This window comes from Salvelinus namaycush, chromosome 4 (genome assembly GCF_016432855.1).
Source record: "Salvelinus namaycush isolate Seneca chromosome 4, SaNama_1.0, whole genome shotgun sequence".
Classification (NCBI taxonomy): Eukaryota; Metazoa; Chordata; class Actinopteri; order Salmoniformes; family Salmonidae; genus Salvelinus; species Salvelinus namaycush.
The window spans coordinates 29,207,177-29,223,249 of record NC_052310.1 but is presented as its reverse complement, the minus strand read 5'-3'; the positions used below and the strand labels follow the sequence as shown (position 1 = coordinate 29,223,249).

The 16,073-nt window shown below is 38.6% G+C and overlaps 1 protein-coding gene across 1 annotated transcript in view; it reads left to right on the top strand.

The window, feature by feature from the left end:
* cpn1 (carboxypeptidase N, polypeptide 1) overlaps window positions 1-16,073 on the top strand; it is a 155,194-nt gene that overhangs the window by 33,561 nt on the left and 105,560 nt on the right. The window contains exon 2 of the mRNA XM_038991648.1: window positions 6,444-6,640. Coding sequence (XP_038847576.1) covers window positions 6,444-6,640 — 197 coding nt within the window. The remainder of the gene's footprint in view (window positions 1-6,443; window positions 6,641-16,073) is intronic.

Sequence of the window (16,073 nt, the reverse complement as noted above, 5' to 3'; positions counted from 1 at the left end):
ATGTGCCAGACCATGACCGCATTAACGTTTATTGGTCAGTTGTTTGACATACTAATCTGGAAAATATTATGTTTAAACACATTGGTCCATAGATGCCATATATCAAGTTTAATCCAGATCGGCCCTGTGGTTCTGGGGGAGATGTCATTTAAGTGTTTTGAAAAAATTCTAAATGGCAGAAAATCCATCATGGCAGACCTTGTGGGTCCTTGAGGCAAATGTGTTCCTTGTGAGAAGAGGGAACTATGCACAGCATTTCAAGACTCTACGTCAGGTATGGTCAAATGGTGATCCGAGAGCAGCAAAATTTCCATCAGAAAATGTCAGGCTATGTCATAGTATTCCAGTTCCTGATTCCATGGTCAGGCCACTGTCTGTCTCTCACACCAGTCTCTCTTATCTTGTGTCCCCTGCCCAGTATTCATGGATACAGCTCTCAGATGATAAACAGTCACAGTTACGTGCTATTCAAGATCCTTTGGATGTCCCTACCCAATCGAAGTTGACATTTAAAATGGTTAAGGTTAGGTAAGGGATTTGGTTACTTTAGGGCTCCCGAGTGGCGCAGTGGTCTAGGCACCACATCTCAGTGCAAGAGGCATCACTGCAGTCCCTGGCTCAAATCCAGGCTGCATCACATCCAGCTGTGATTGAGAGTCCCATAGGGTGGTGCACAATTGGTCTGGGTTTGGCCTGGGTAGGCTGTCATTGTAAATAAGAATTTGTTCTTAACTGACTTGCCTAGTTAAATGTAATAGTGCTATGCCCAGGCCTAAACCCTGATTGGTTTACATTCAAAATAGATTTCTCAGATAAAAAAGAGCAAAGTTATACATTTATCAGTGATTGAAGAATCTTAACTAGACAAGGAAGCCTTGAAATGGGGCAATTCATTATTAAGATCACTACTATCCCTGCCCTTATGGAGTGGCAGCACAAGAGCTGAATTCCGTACTTTTGGAATATTTCCTGATAACAATAAAACATTTTGGTAATTGAGCCAACAATGATGGGCGCTGCACAGTTAAGCAGACCGGGATCCAAGTGGTCGGCCCATGTGGATTTCTTGTTTTTTTATTGCTAGCAAAGCATCCAGGACTTATTTTTCTGTAAATAGCCTGAAATAAAAGCTTTGACTATCATGGCATGAGTTCATGCCAACCCATGTCAACTCGGGTTCAAATCCTGACACTTTCAGATAGACAGCCCTACACAGTGAGGGATTTTTGGTGTTGTGCCTGAACCAAAATTTGAATACTTTGGTTCTTCTGGTTCATTTTTATTAGAGATTCAGCAGTGAAGCTGGTAAAACATTATTGTGTTTATTCTGATTCATTATTAGGGGTTCAAACATTGAAGCTGGTGAAATCCTGTTGTATTTCTTGGATTTCAATATTGTGGGGCTTGCGAAGCAAAAGTCCTCACTTGAAACATTGACATACTTCTTCTTATTATTCTTTAGCACGCTACACCTCTTACACCATTTAAGCAAGAAACACTGTTAACATTTTCAAACATGCAGACTGGTTGCTTGTATATAACTTTTGGACATATTTTATACTTTATAAAACTTTTGTTCTTTATTTTGTCCTCCATCTCCTTGAACAGGATTTACTCAACATTTGAAATATCCCCATTGTGACATTGTAACTTCTAACGTTCCATTCACTGTAAATACAAGACAACTTTTAACACAAATTGACCACCACTGACCACAACACACAACTACTGAACCACATAACTAATGACCACAACCACACAACTATTAACGACAACTACTGACCATAACAAAAACTACTGACCACAACTACGAACCACAACTACTTACCCATTACTACTAACCACAATCACACAAATACTGACCATAACTACTGAACACAACTACTGACCACAACAACACAACTACTGACCACAACTGATGAACCAGACAACTACTTACACAAACTACTGACCACAACGACTGACCAACACTACTGACCACAACTACTGAACACAATTACTGACCATAAAACTACTGAATTATACAACAAATGACCAGAACAACACAACTACTGACCACAAATACTGACCACACAACTTCTTACCACAACTACTGACCAAGTCCATACAGTAGGGCCCAAAGAACCTGCAACAGAACTACACAACTACTGACCACAACTACTCACCATACAACTACTGGCCAGAGCTACTGACCACAACAACACAACTACTGACCAGAACTACTGACCACAACTACTGAGCACAACTACTGACCACAACCACACAGTTACTGACCACAACGACTGAACCACAACTACTGAACACAACATGTTTTACTGACCACTACTGACTATAACTACTGAACACAACTACTGACCACAACCACACAACTACTAACCACAACTACTGAACCACACACCTGCTTACAAAAACGAATGAACACTGACCAAAACTACTGACCACAACTACTAACACAATAACACAACTACTGACCACCAGTGCTATGTACAAGATTGCGCCGACAGAGAGGGTCACCTCACTTCTAGTCCTTAGGAAACTTTGCAGTATTTTCTTTTTTTTAATGTCCTATGACATACAGCCATCATCCTGAGTTTTCATAACTGTGACCTTAATTGCCTACCGTCTGTAAGCTGTTAGTGTCTTAACGACCGTTCCAGAGGTGCATGTTCATTAATTATTCATGGTTATTTGAACAAGCATGGGGAACAGTGTTTATTAAACCCTTTACAATGAAGATCTGTGAAGTTATTTGGATTTTTACAAATTATCTTTGAAAGACAGGGTCCTGAAAAAGGGACGTTTCTTTTTTTGCTGAGTTTAGTATCTGGCTTAATTGTTACAAAATTAATGTTATTGCACTTGTCACGACTTCCGCCGAAGTCGGTCCCTCTCCTTGTTCGGGCGGTGTTTGGCGGTCGATGTCACCGACCTTCTAGCCATCACTGATCCATTTTTCATTTTCCATTGATTTTGTCTTGAATTCCTTCACACCTGGTTCCAATCTCATCAATTACATGTTGTGTTTTTAACCCTCTGTTTCCCCTCATGTCCTTGTCGGAGATTGTTTGATTGTATGTGATGTGCAAGTTTTGTGTTGGTGTGTGACGGGTTTTGTACCCACTTTTGTTATTTTGTATATTTTGGTTTTTGGAGTTGTCAGCACTTATTTAACGACTCCGCTTATACCAAGTTTGTTCTCCTGCGCCTGACTTCCCTGCCACCAACACACCCTTTACAGCACTGTATTTTCCACAAAGGTTTGATGCAAGTTTTAAGTTAATTTATATTAAAAGTTAAGGATTTTAATCTTCCCAACACGCTATTCCTGATGTGTTATTTTCACTGAGGTCCTACCGTTATTGTTAAATATGTAACTGTATTGAATTTGTAACACTTCATATGAAGTATATTGCAATTCCTGCAAATTTTTGCCTAAAGGATACAATTGTGCTATTCATGATAGTATGTAATATGTAGAGCACTTTTAGTTATTGGCTGATCCATTATTTATTTTTTGTTATCAAATAAATCACACTCTGTAAGGAGTGAATATCAAAGAGTGAGTCAACAATAAAAATGTAAACAATGAAGCAAATGCATACCATGTCATTTTCACGAGAATTATTTATATAATGTAGTGCTCAAGGAACAATTAATCGATGAGAGTAACAAACGTTATAAACATGATTTCAAGTTCACATAATTTTTTTACCAAGTCTTTAATTACAACAAATGCATAAACAATTGAGTATCAGGTCCTTAGTTTTGTGGGTAGGATATTGCAAGATAATTGTGCTAATCTCTTGTACTAAATTCATGTTTCTCAAACTCAAGAGGTATATTTATTAGTTAGTTTTGTTTCTTTGTATATCGTAAAAGAAGAGTGAGAATATTTTTTGAAATGGCATATATTGTGGGTTTTCCTGGTGAGATGAAATGTAAACTCATTATTTGACTCTCTAATTTGAAGCAGTTTTATTTTGTGCTGTGATTTAGTGTTTTGGAAAACTGATAGTCCATGGAATAGGTCTAAAGGAAATATGATTTTCAGTGGTTTAGATGGTGCAATGATTCTCTACACTATACATTTCTTGTTTTGTCATATAAACAGAAATGTCAGAATTTTAGCAACCAGGCAATGACGGAGTGATTTCTACATATTGTGCTTAGTATAGGGGAAATAGTCCACTGTACTTCTATTTGCTAATAGGCTTGTTGTGGACCACAACTGAATCAGCATTTATTGTGAGCATGTTTGCCTGTTTGTTTATTTTCTATAGACTGAAGTAAGTAAAAGTAAAATAGGTTAATAATAAACAATTACTATCCAAAATGGATGCAGTTTGACAAATGTAGTGATATATCTGTTTTTAACACCACCCACCACTGTGACAACAGCTTGACAGCTGGGAGTTCCTGTGGTAACACTTTTGACCAGGGCTGAGCTTGCATTTTTTTTGCTGAAAGGCCTCTTTTAGTAGAATTGAGGGATGTGTGAGTGTTCCATGACACGGTGAAAGAACTGAAAAACAGGAACTGTGGACAGAGAATAAATTATGGGGCTAAATTATGGGGCATTGACTTGTTTAACCAACAATGCAGTTTTAAAAAATAGAGTTAAGATAATATTTACTCAATAAACAAAAGTTAAAAAAAATATTTAAACAAAAGGAACACAATAAAATAACAAAAATATGGCTATATACAGGGGGTACCGGTACAGAGTCAATGTGCGGGGGTACAGGTTAGTCGAGGTAATTTGTGCATGTAGGTAGGAGTAGAGTGACTATGCATAGATAATAAACAGGGAATAGAAGCAGTGTAAAAACAAAGGGGGGAGTGGGGTCAATGCAAATAGTCCGGGTGGCCATTTGATTAATTGTTCAGCAGTGTTATGGCTTGGGGGTAGAAGCTGTTAAGGAGCCTTTTGGACCTAGACTTGGCCTTCCGGTACTGCCTGCCATGCGGTAGCAGAGCAAACGGTCTATGACTTGGGTGATTGGAGTCTTTGACAATTTTTCGGGCCTTCCTCTGACACTGCCTAGTATATAGGTCCTGGATGGCAGGAAGCTTGGCCCCAGTGATGTACTGGGCTGTACGCACTACCCTCTGTAGTGCATGTTATGTGTGTATTGGAGTGCCAGTGAGCATGAGTGCATAGAGTCCTGTGATTGTGTATAGAGACAGTGAAAAAAAAAAAAAAATGTTCAGGAGCCTGTTGGTGTCAGACTTGATAGACTGGTACCGCTTGCCGTGAGGAATCGGAGGGAACAGTCTATGGCTTGGGTGGGAGTCTAGTGATTTTCCGGGCTTTCCTTTCACACTGCCTGATATAAAGGTTCTGGATGGCAGGGAGCTCTGCCCCACTGGGCTGTCCGCACCACCCTCTGTAGCGGCATGCGATCAAGGGCGGTGCTGTTGCCATACCAAGCAGTAATGCAGCCAGTCAAGATGCTTTCAACGGTGCAGCTGTAGAAATACCTGATATTGTACTGTAAATTCCAAGGCAGCAGCTACTCTTCCTGGGGTCCAAAAATTAAACAAAAGAAAAATACATAACAGATATAAAAATACATACATAGCACTACATTCACATTACAATTTAGCCATTCAGCAGTATTATATTAAAACTCACAATATTAAAACTCACTTGACTGTCTTGCAATGTTAGAAGACAATCAAAGTTGCAATTGTGCTTGCTGCAAGTGCTCTCCAGTCTCCAACATCGTCCAACATAACAATGGTGGGTAGAAAGCTACTTTTTTAGCAGCATATCTGTCGGAAAAAGTTAGGGCTCAATTCCCATAAGGAGAACTGGAGATCTGTCCACCCTTTGGTGGGTAAAAAGCTACTTTTTACCCACCATAGGGTGAAGTAATAAAGTAATCCAATTCCTTTTGGAGTAAACATCTATCATGGTAAGTTGCTAACCTAATAAGTTTGTATTTTACCTACATAAAACAGGTGACACTAGCTAAATAATCTAATCATGTCACTTGTTCTTTGTCTTTTGTTGGCTGATGTACTGTTTGTGTTTCTATTGAATCAATATTACATTCAAGAGATACTGTGTTGTCAGTTCAACAACTCACTTGATCAAATGGTGCTGTGTCAGAGTGAAAGGCCTAAGGGATGGATTCTACTGAAGAACGGCGTTAGAACATGACAATATGTGGCTTAACACACACACCAGTTCTCTAAACATCTAACAGGGTCAACGGGCGCTAACATTTGCCCTTGCTCCACAGTGTTCTGACAAAAACAAAACTGCAGAAATAGAGTGGCAGACTGAGTAGCCGGGGAGGGTTAATGGGTAGTGTTGGGGTGAGGGGTTGCTTGTTTTAGTTTTCTACATACACAGCACTTTAAGGGGATGTGAGCATCTATGACCTTTTCATTAATTAGCCCTCCTGACCTCCAGCCACCTGACTCTTGTTTTTCAGTGGAGCCCGAGTTCAAGTATGTGGGGAACATGCACGGGAACGAGGTGCTGGGTCGGGAGCTGCTGATCCAGCTCTCCCAGTTCCTGTGTGAGGAATACCGGGCCGGAAACCAGAGGATCACACGCCTCATCCATGACACGCGCATCCACATCCTGCCTACCATGAACCCAGATGGTTATGAAGTGGCTGCCAACCAGGTACTGACTGTGATGTTCATCAGTTCTATTGATGTTGTGAACACACTAGTCTCTCGTGACTGTCATGATTAACCCAGAACAAAAATCTTGCATAATTTGGTCAGATGCTCGATTAAGTTCTAGGGGGAGCCGTGTTAGAGGTCTCCACCCTCGGAAACGAAAACTCACAGCCAAATTTACAACAGGCATTACGATTGGGTCATGTGCAGCTGCAATTGATTGATGATTACAATTTATGTTGTGATGCAGTCATGACCACAAGTCTCACAAAACTCTGTTTTAGATGAGACTGATTTTTTGACCCAAATGATCCTATTTACACTTTGTAGTCAATTTTGACAGTAAAATAAATGTTTCTGACTCATATCTATGCCATATATGCTGTATTCTAAATGAGAAGTTGGTTTTTAGGGGCAGTTGTTCTTTAAAAATGACTGGCAAAAGAGACATTTTCGCATGCTTGCCAACTGGCTACGGCAATGTTTGATATTTCAAGCGTGGCTAAGTTCGATATTTAAAGTGTCTGCTGTGGGAGAAATAGCCTTGCGGCGTATCCACATCCCCAGTTTAAGAAACACCCTCGCACTATCCTGATACTTCCAAATAACAATTGACAAAAAGCCCAAGCACCGGAACAACTGCTGCTCGTTACCCGATGTATTCCATAGTCTCTTGACAGATTCTACAGTACCATTTATGTTTACATAGTTTGTCCACGAGAGAGGCTTAGCAATTAAATGCAGGACTAGGCTTAATCTGTGTCCGGGAAACTGGCACAAAATGTTAAATAAATGACAATGTTAAATCTGTCTGGTATTTTGAGAAACAATTTTTATGATACACTGGATAGCGTCACGGTTTATTTAGACTAATCATGATTTTGCAGAGGTGGTCCTTCCATAGAAGTGTGTTCGGAAATGTTGTCTGTGTGGAAACCTATCCCTATACTTTTCCTCATTACCACCTTCTCAGTTTTTAGTGACACTAGCATTTATTTGCGATTTGCTCCATTGCACTCAGTGTAAAGTGTCAGGGTGCCAATCATTTTAACTGCAACTATACACCTGTCCTGCTGTCTCTCACTGGGTGCGTTTTTTGGGCATGTCAACCAAAGTTATAAGTGAAGACACTGCTGTTCTGTGTTTGTACATACATACATATTTTAATGGGCAATTCACCTAGCTCTGCCACTGTATATAGTCATTACTATATTAACAACACTACATTGTGTCATAAACATCCAAAATCTCCTCACCACAAGCTAGAACGAGAACACTTTAATTTCATCGGTAGAATCTGTGTATTCGCCTGCTCTGAGGCCTCTTTTAACAATGGTAAATCTTAGCGCTGGTGGTAGCGCTATAGGTCCAGGGGTGTGTCAGAACTATTTATTTTTTCATATTATGAGCACAATAGCTGGCGGTGGTGCAAAAGGGCTAGATTTTGATGAATAAATTAGTTGTAGATGTGACGAGGGCTGGTTACTCACTGGCCAATCAAAGTGTTTTAAGGCTTAATATTGCATGTGGTTGTCTCAAGTTCTGTAGGTTATTGACGGTCTTTGCGTTGGCATCTACTCCAATTCGGCTGGGGCACATAATATTCTCGTCTTAGTCCATTGTGGATTGATATGACAGATAATTTAATAGTATAGGCTACAGTAACGAGTAATAGCAACAGTCAAAAAGAATATCCAGTGTGTGCTCAATATGTTTGAAGTGTTGGCAGTCAACATTGTAATTGGCTTCAATGAGTATGTCCTACATGCACTTCTCCTAAAATAAAAAAATACTAGGCTCCAGTAAATGTTATTTTATGTGTGAGGCACATTCTCAGTAAGCAAGATATAGCCTAGGCCTACCATTGATACTGCATTATAGGACTGAGTAATTTAAATACATTTGGAGGAGCGCATCTTTGGTAACCGCTCTTTGGAAACGGGGATGGATACTTGAACAAGTTAAATGAAGTATGCAGGTATATATTTTAGGATGTATATATTTTAGGATGTGCAGTATATTTTAAATTCAAGGCTCTCACACGAATGGATGATTTAAATACCTTTTATGGAATGGCTACATGGCTGCATGGCCAAGATATAAAAGACACACGACAACGTATTGCTGTTGAACCAGTAGGGTAAGGGTAGCCTACTGAAGGCTTTTAATCAAGTTAAATGGAAAACAAGCAACTGTTACAGTAAAATAACTTTAAAAAATATGATTTAACCTTTGTTTTGACAGGGAGTCAATACTGAGACCAAGATCTCTTTTCCAGATAAGCCCTGTATAATATCACAATACACATCAAAATACAATAAACACATTAAACTACACATTCATATACACATTAAAATACATGTTATAATACACAACACACAAAAAGCAAAACACAATAATAAAGAACATTTTACATTCTTCAGTATAAAGGACCCCTAACAACCATCTGAAATGCCCTAGAGCAGGGATCTCCAACCCTGTTCCTGGAGAGCTACCGTCCTGTAGGTTTTCACTCCAACCCTAATCTAACACACATGATTCCCATAATTAGCTGGTTGATAAGCTGAATCAGGTTAGTTGTAGAGCTCTCCCTAGAGGCACCAATTTCTCAAATGTTTAAGTGTATTGTAGGTGTAAGTGCAAAAAAACTAAAAGCAGATTTCCCCAAGTCAGTGGACCTCCAGAGTTAGCAATCCCTTAGCCCGGGTCCGGTAGGCCGTACATCTATAGGTTAACAATGAGGTAAGGTATGGCGGAAGTTTATGCAAGGGGGCTTTATAGACAAAAAGAGCGCAATAAAATGATCTACGAGACTTCAGCAAGGTCCAGTCTACATTCTGATACAAAATGCACTATGATAAACTGCATCCAATGGCTTCAATACAGTGGCAGCTGCATTTGTGACCGGTGTAGATTGCCTCCTGATTGTGTTTTGATCAGCTTACATATGACCAAAAGGATCAGGGTTGGTGTTGATATTTTCTTCTCTGATAATGACAGGAAAAACATCCATAAACAAATGCTGTGGTGCCCTTATATGCCAACTCCTCTGCAAAGTACAAATTCACATCGAAAGTGGACATGAATAGCCATGCTACCCCAATGACGATGTAGCGTACAGTATAAAATACAGTAGCTATCTTACATGTACAATAGGCACACGTTACAAGACAAAACGTTCATAAATGACTGAAATGCATATATATCACAATATAATGAAGGGATGCCATTATAATACACTGTCACTAACCATATAAACTCAACTGTTTTAACATACATTGATGGATTTTCATGGGACAATTTTACAGTAAGCTACCTCTTCCACATCGCTACTGTAGACGGCAAGAGGTAAGGGGGGCAAGGGATGTTTATGAGGGGCAGGTGATGTTTATGAGGGGGAATACAGGGGGAGAAGGAAGTGTGCACCATTGAAAAGGGCACTCACAACAATAAAAAAAAAAGTACAGTAATATCAATCATGGAACTATTCAGGTTTTGTGTAATTATACAACATGAAATTCAACATGTTACACTCACCATCCAAAAATAACAGAAACATCTGGAGAGTATGTCAAGAAAAATAAAATATTCATAATGACTTCGTAGATACCAGCCCTACAGTGGTTCTTCCTGTAAAAGTTGCGTCATACTGCAGCACACCATGCGGGCCGCTGCAGAATTCTATGGCACGTTATTTGATTATCAACCAGTGTTGCCATTAATGCTAGTTAGTGCTAGTTTGACCACCAAAGGGCATCTTTGAGAAGCATTTGATAGTCTTCAATATTGGCTGTACTAGAGAATTTAAAATCTTTTTTTGTAAGAACATAGTATTTGGGAATGATTTTAAGAAATGTAGCTTAATTAATTTGATTAATATTATGGTGTTTCTATTCCAAGAACAACGGAAAACGAAACCCACATGATTCATTACAAGATTTAGTTGAGGATTAGAGTTTAGTAAATGATTTGTCCCAAATACAATGCTTTTAGCGTTTTACATTTTTACAACTAACTTACACTACCGTTCAAAAGTTTGGGGTCACTTGTTTTTGAAAGAAAAGCAAAAAAAAAATTGTCCATTAAAATAACATCAAATTGATCATAAATACAGTGTAGACATTGTTAATGTTGTAAATGACTATTGTAGCTGGAAACGGCAGATTTTTTAATGGAATATCTACATTGGCATACAGAGACCCATTATCAGGAACCATCACTCCTGTTTTCCAATGGCACATTGTGCTAGCTAATCCAAGTTTATCATTTTAAAAGGCTAATTGATCATTAGAAAACTTTTGCAATTATGTTAGCACAGCTGAAAACATTCGTGCTGATTAAAGAAGCAATAAAACTGGCCTTCGTTAGACTAGTTGAGTATCTGGAGCATCAGCATTTGTGGGTTCGATTACAGACTCAAAATGACTAGAAACAAAGCACTTTCTTCTGAAACTTGTCAGTCTATTCTTGTTCTGAGAAATGAAGGCTATCCCATGCGAGACAATGCTAAGAAACTGAAGATCTCGTACAACGCTGTGTACTAATCCCTTCACAGAACAACACAAACTGGCTCTAACCAGAATAGAAAGAGAAGTGGGTGGCCGCCGTGCACAACTGAGCAAGAGGACAACTACATTAGAGTGTCTAGTTTGAGAAACAGACACCTCACATGTCCTCAACTGGCAGCTTCATTAAATAGTACCCGCAAAACACCAGTCTCAACATCAACATTGAAGAGGCGACTCCGGGATGCTGACGTGTTTAAATATGTTGTAATTGTTAACCTATTATTCAAAATGAACTAGTGTCAACATTGATTAATCACATATCACAGTCCTGCAACAAAGAGGGGAAGGGGTTCTGTCTCTAATGTGTCTGTGTTTCTGTATTGTATTCTCAAATGAACATTTCCTTTTTATCTAGTTGTAAGATCTCCAATCTGTTTTATTTCTCTGTATAGCAGCTATGTGAAAACATTTAGCAGCATATCATATGGCATGCATCACCAATGCAGCCATAGGCCTACAGTATGATGGCATTACTAGCCTTATGGGCCATATCTGTCATCTGAAGCAGAGAATAGCTAAACTCACACATTGTTTACATGTTGAGCTATATGTTCTCAATTTAATATGATACCAGTAAACAATGTACAGTATATGAGGAAAACCATATACCAGATTTTGTACAGTACATGCCTTTTAAGTGCTGACATAAAATTGTTCAGTGCAAATCCAAACCATGCAATTTAGGTACAGTATGAAAATAAGGAGATGACAATTAAGCTAGAGGAGATAAGCATTACAGGTAACATTTTGTGAGGTTTATTTTATTGATTTTAACTCATTTTAGCAATGTTGCTCGCAAAATGATTGTAGTTGTTCCCATAGAGAAACCATGTACTGTATATGCATCACATACCCTGGATAAGCTAGTGACTGGTCAGCTAACCTTTAAGGTCAATAATATGCTGATTTTATTAACATTTTGTTGACTTTATAATCGTAAGAGAAATTGACTTTCCGTTTATGTTTTCAACTAGCGACTAGGCTAGTTGAGGGTTAGTGTTGTCAAGGAATATGAGTTAGCTAGCCAGCTAGCCAACTTGCACCATAGCTGGGCTGCTCGGAAAAGACGTGAACCCGGGAGTCTGGCTAGCAAGCTAGATAGCTAGCAAATAACGTTACAATGTCAACTAATGAAACAGATACAATTTGCAGTACTAGCAATGCAAACCGATGGTCATATCTAGCGACCATGCATGAAATGCTGTAGTATGAATCTGCAGGTAGCTAAAGCTAACCAACTAGGTTTAATATTAGCTAGCTAACTAACATTAGGCTATAACTAGCAATGCAAATGGGTTTTTGAGATAAGTATAATATTACTACACAGATCATACACGTAACGTTAGCTTGCAATCCAGTCAGCTAACATTAGCTAGCTATCTAACATTATGCTTAAACTTCCAATGAAAACGAGTTCCTGACAAAATTAGAAAATTCCACTGATTTCAAAACTTGTTCAACTTCCGTGAAAACAACACTGTTGATCAACGTTTCTTCCCCATGAATGTCATCAGAAGACTCTACAATGTCTGGATCAATTCAAAAGTTTTTACTTCAAATCAGGGATTTACTCATCGTCTAATTCAATTTCAGAGTCAGAGCTAGGTCCAAAAGGCTTCTCAACAGCTTTTGTTGTCCAGAAAGTAGTCCATCACAACTTTTTCCGACTGATCTTGGTTCGATAGCGCCTGCTTAGTTCAGGGCAGCAATGTTGTTGAGAGCAGTAGCAGCAATAGCAAGACTTTTGCAGTTCTCCATGATATCTTTCAAAAAAGCTGCAGAAGCAAGTATTATTTACACGTCAGACTAATCCGAACTCATCTCTCAGCATGTCCAGTCCATCCATTATCTCTGCCAATCATGGCTAGCGGGAAGGTTCCTGCCTTTTTACATGGCTAAACAACTAGGCTCGTAATTTAAATTTTGTATTCATATATACAGATGGCATACAAGTTTGTTATTAAGGCACATGAAAGTTCACACGTACCAGAAGTTATTTCTGCAAATGAAACCGAATTTTGATTAAAAAATAAAATGTTTACGTTCAAATGCCTCTCCTGTGAAGTAGTGATGTGCGACATATGCCTAGCTTTCTGAAACGGATCACAAATGGTGTACAACGCTGGCCATGTCAATATATTTCTGAAGTGATATTTGGCTGTAAAGACAAGTAGTACAGTAGCTAGCCACAATGAGTTTCATTTTGAGAAGTCAGCTAACCTTGTAAGCTAGCTAGGCATAACTAACAAACTACTAGCTAGTTCAATTTCCCTCACGATTATAAAGCCAACAACATTTTAATAAAATCAGCATATTATTGACCTGAAAGGTTAGCTGTGTTAGACCAGTCGCTAGCTTATTCGGGGTCAGTGAAACATAGAGCAACCATGTACTGTCTATCTATGGGAATAACTTCAATATTTTTGCAAATAACATTGCTAAAATTAATGAAATAAAATTAACCTCATAAAATGTTACCTGTAATGCTCATCTCCTGTAGCATAAATGTCTCCTTATTTTCATACTGTACCTAAATTACAAGGGTTGGATTTGCACTAAACTATTTTATGTCAGCACTTAAAAAGATATGTGCAAAATCTGGTATATGGTTTGTCTACTGGTATCATTTTAAATTGAGAACATATAGCTCAGCATGTAAACAATGTGTGAGTTTAGCTATTCTCTTCTTCAGATCTCTACTACCGCATGGAAGCGGTACCCGAGTGCCAAGTCTAAGACAAAAAGGCTTCTCAACAGTTTTTACCCCCAAGCCATAAGACTCCTGAACAGGTAATCAAATGGCTACCCGGACTATTTGCATTGTGTCCCTCGCCCAACCCACCCCTCTTTTTACGCTGCTGCTACTCTCTGTTTATCATATATGCATAGTCACTTTAACTATACATTCATGTACATACTACATCAATTGAGCCGACCAACCAGTGCTCCCGCACATTGGTTAACCGGGCTATCTGCATTGTGTTCCACCCACCACCCGTCAACCCCTCTTTTACGCTACTGCTACTCTCTGTTCATCATATATGCATAGTCACTTTAACCATATCACATGTACATACTACCTCAATCAGCCTGACTAACCGGTGTCTGTATGTAGCCTCGCTACTGTATATAGCCTGTCTTTTTACTGTTGTTTTATTTCTTTACCTACCTATTGTTCACCTAATACCTTTTTTTGCAGTATTGGTTAGAGCCTGTAAGTAAGCATTTCACTGTAAGGTCTACACCTGTTGTATTTGGCACACGTGACAAATAAACTTTGATTTGATTTGATCACAGACGCCCATAAGTCAGTAATGCCATCATAGTGTATGCCTATGGCTGCATTGGCGATGCATGCCATATGATAAGTTGCAAAATGGATTCATATAGCTGATATACTGAGAGAGAGACAATCAGATAAAAAAGATTGGTGATCTTACAACTAGACAAAAAGGAAATGTTATTTTGAGAATACAACACAGAAAAACAGACACATTAGAGACAGAACCCTTCCCCTTTTTATTGCAGTATTGTGATATGTGATTAAGCAACATTTGACACTAGTTCATTTTGAATAATAGTTTAATCAACACTTCACTTCAAAATGTACAAATAAGCTAACTCGTATATAAGGATTTGATCTCTTAGTCTAAACAACAATAGATAATTGAGTAGTAACAAGTAGGCTATTATTACGAAAGCATTATTTCAGGTGAACAAAAAAAACTCCATACCAGCGGTGGCCAACCTTGCTCCACTGATATATAACATTTGCAAACGTAGGTAAGCCTACACATACTGTATAACACTTAGTCTCTTGGGACATTCCTTGAGACCTCTCACGTCATCTGCAAACAGGCTTTCACAGCTTTCCATATCCGAGGACAGAAAACATCTCGAATAAACAGGCTTCATTATACTCAAATTAGACAGCACTGAATATTATGTTGCTATTATATCTCTGTCCTCAAAGTTTTCCCCTCTAGGGAATATCCTCCCACAAAATTAACAGCGCCTATCCTAGCTAGCTTAGGAAGCCGATTGTGCCTAGGCTATCCAGTAGCCTACACTTTCCCTTTACTGACAGCTGGGGCTGCAATTTCAACCTCTTATCTACACAATAGGAGACAGTGTTTTTAATTTTCAATGATTACAATAAGATAGCTAGCTAATAAAAAGTTAGCTAGCTAGCTGATGACATTTAATTCACTTTGCTAAACAGTGTGTAAAGTTAGCTAACTAGCTAGCAGCTCAGTTGAGTTAGCCTACAAAGTGGCCTAACATAGCCAGCTATCTAGCTAACAATACATCATTTTTTAAACATTGTTTAAATGTATTTACTTCCTTGAATATGTTCTCCCATTGCCTCCATTTTTTTGGTCTTAACAAAAACGAAATAATGGGTAAACTTCACAACATTTTCATTGGTAGAAAAGCATATCCAGCAGCCATGTGGACGAATGGAGACAAGGAAAAAAGTATATTTGTCACCAGAGCGATTTAGAAGATGAAGTGATATTTCACTTTACCAGCGTAATCCACTTTCAATTTCAATAAATGTTATGTTCAGTAATGTTGTGCCTCGAAAACATCCGGTGAATTTGCAGAGAGCCACATCAATTTACAGAAAACCTCATCAAAAACTTAGATAAAATATACAAGTGTTATGCATAGTATTAAAGATAAACTTCTCCTTAACTTCTTATGGCTGCAAGCCCGAAGCCGGGCACAATATGACAACAGCCACTTCAAGTGCAGGGCGCGAAATTCAAAATATATTTTTTAGAAATATTTAACTTTCACACATTAACAAGTCCAATACAGCATTTGAAAGATAAACATCTTGTGAATCCAGCCAACATGTCC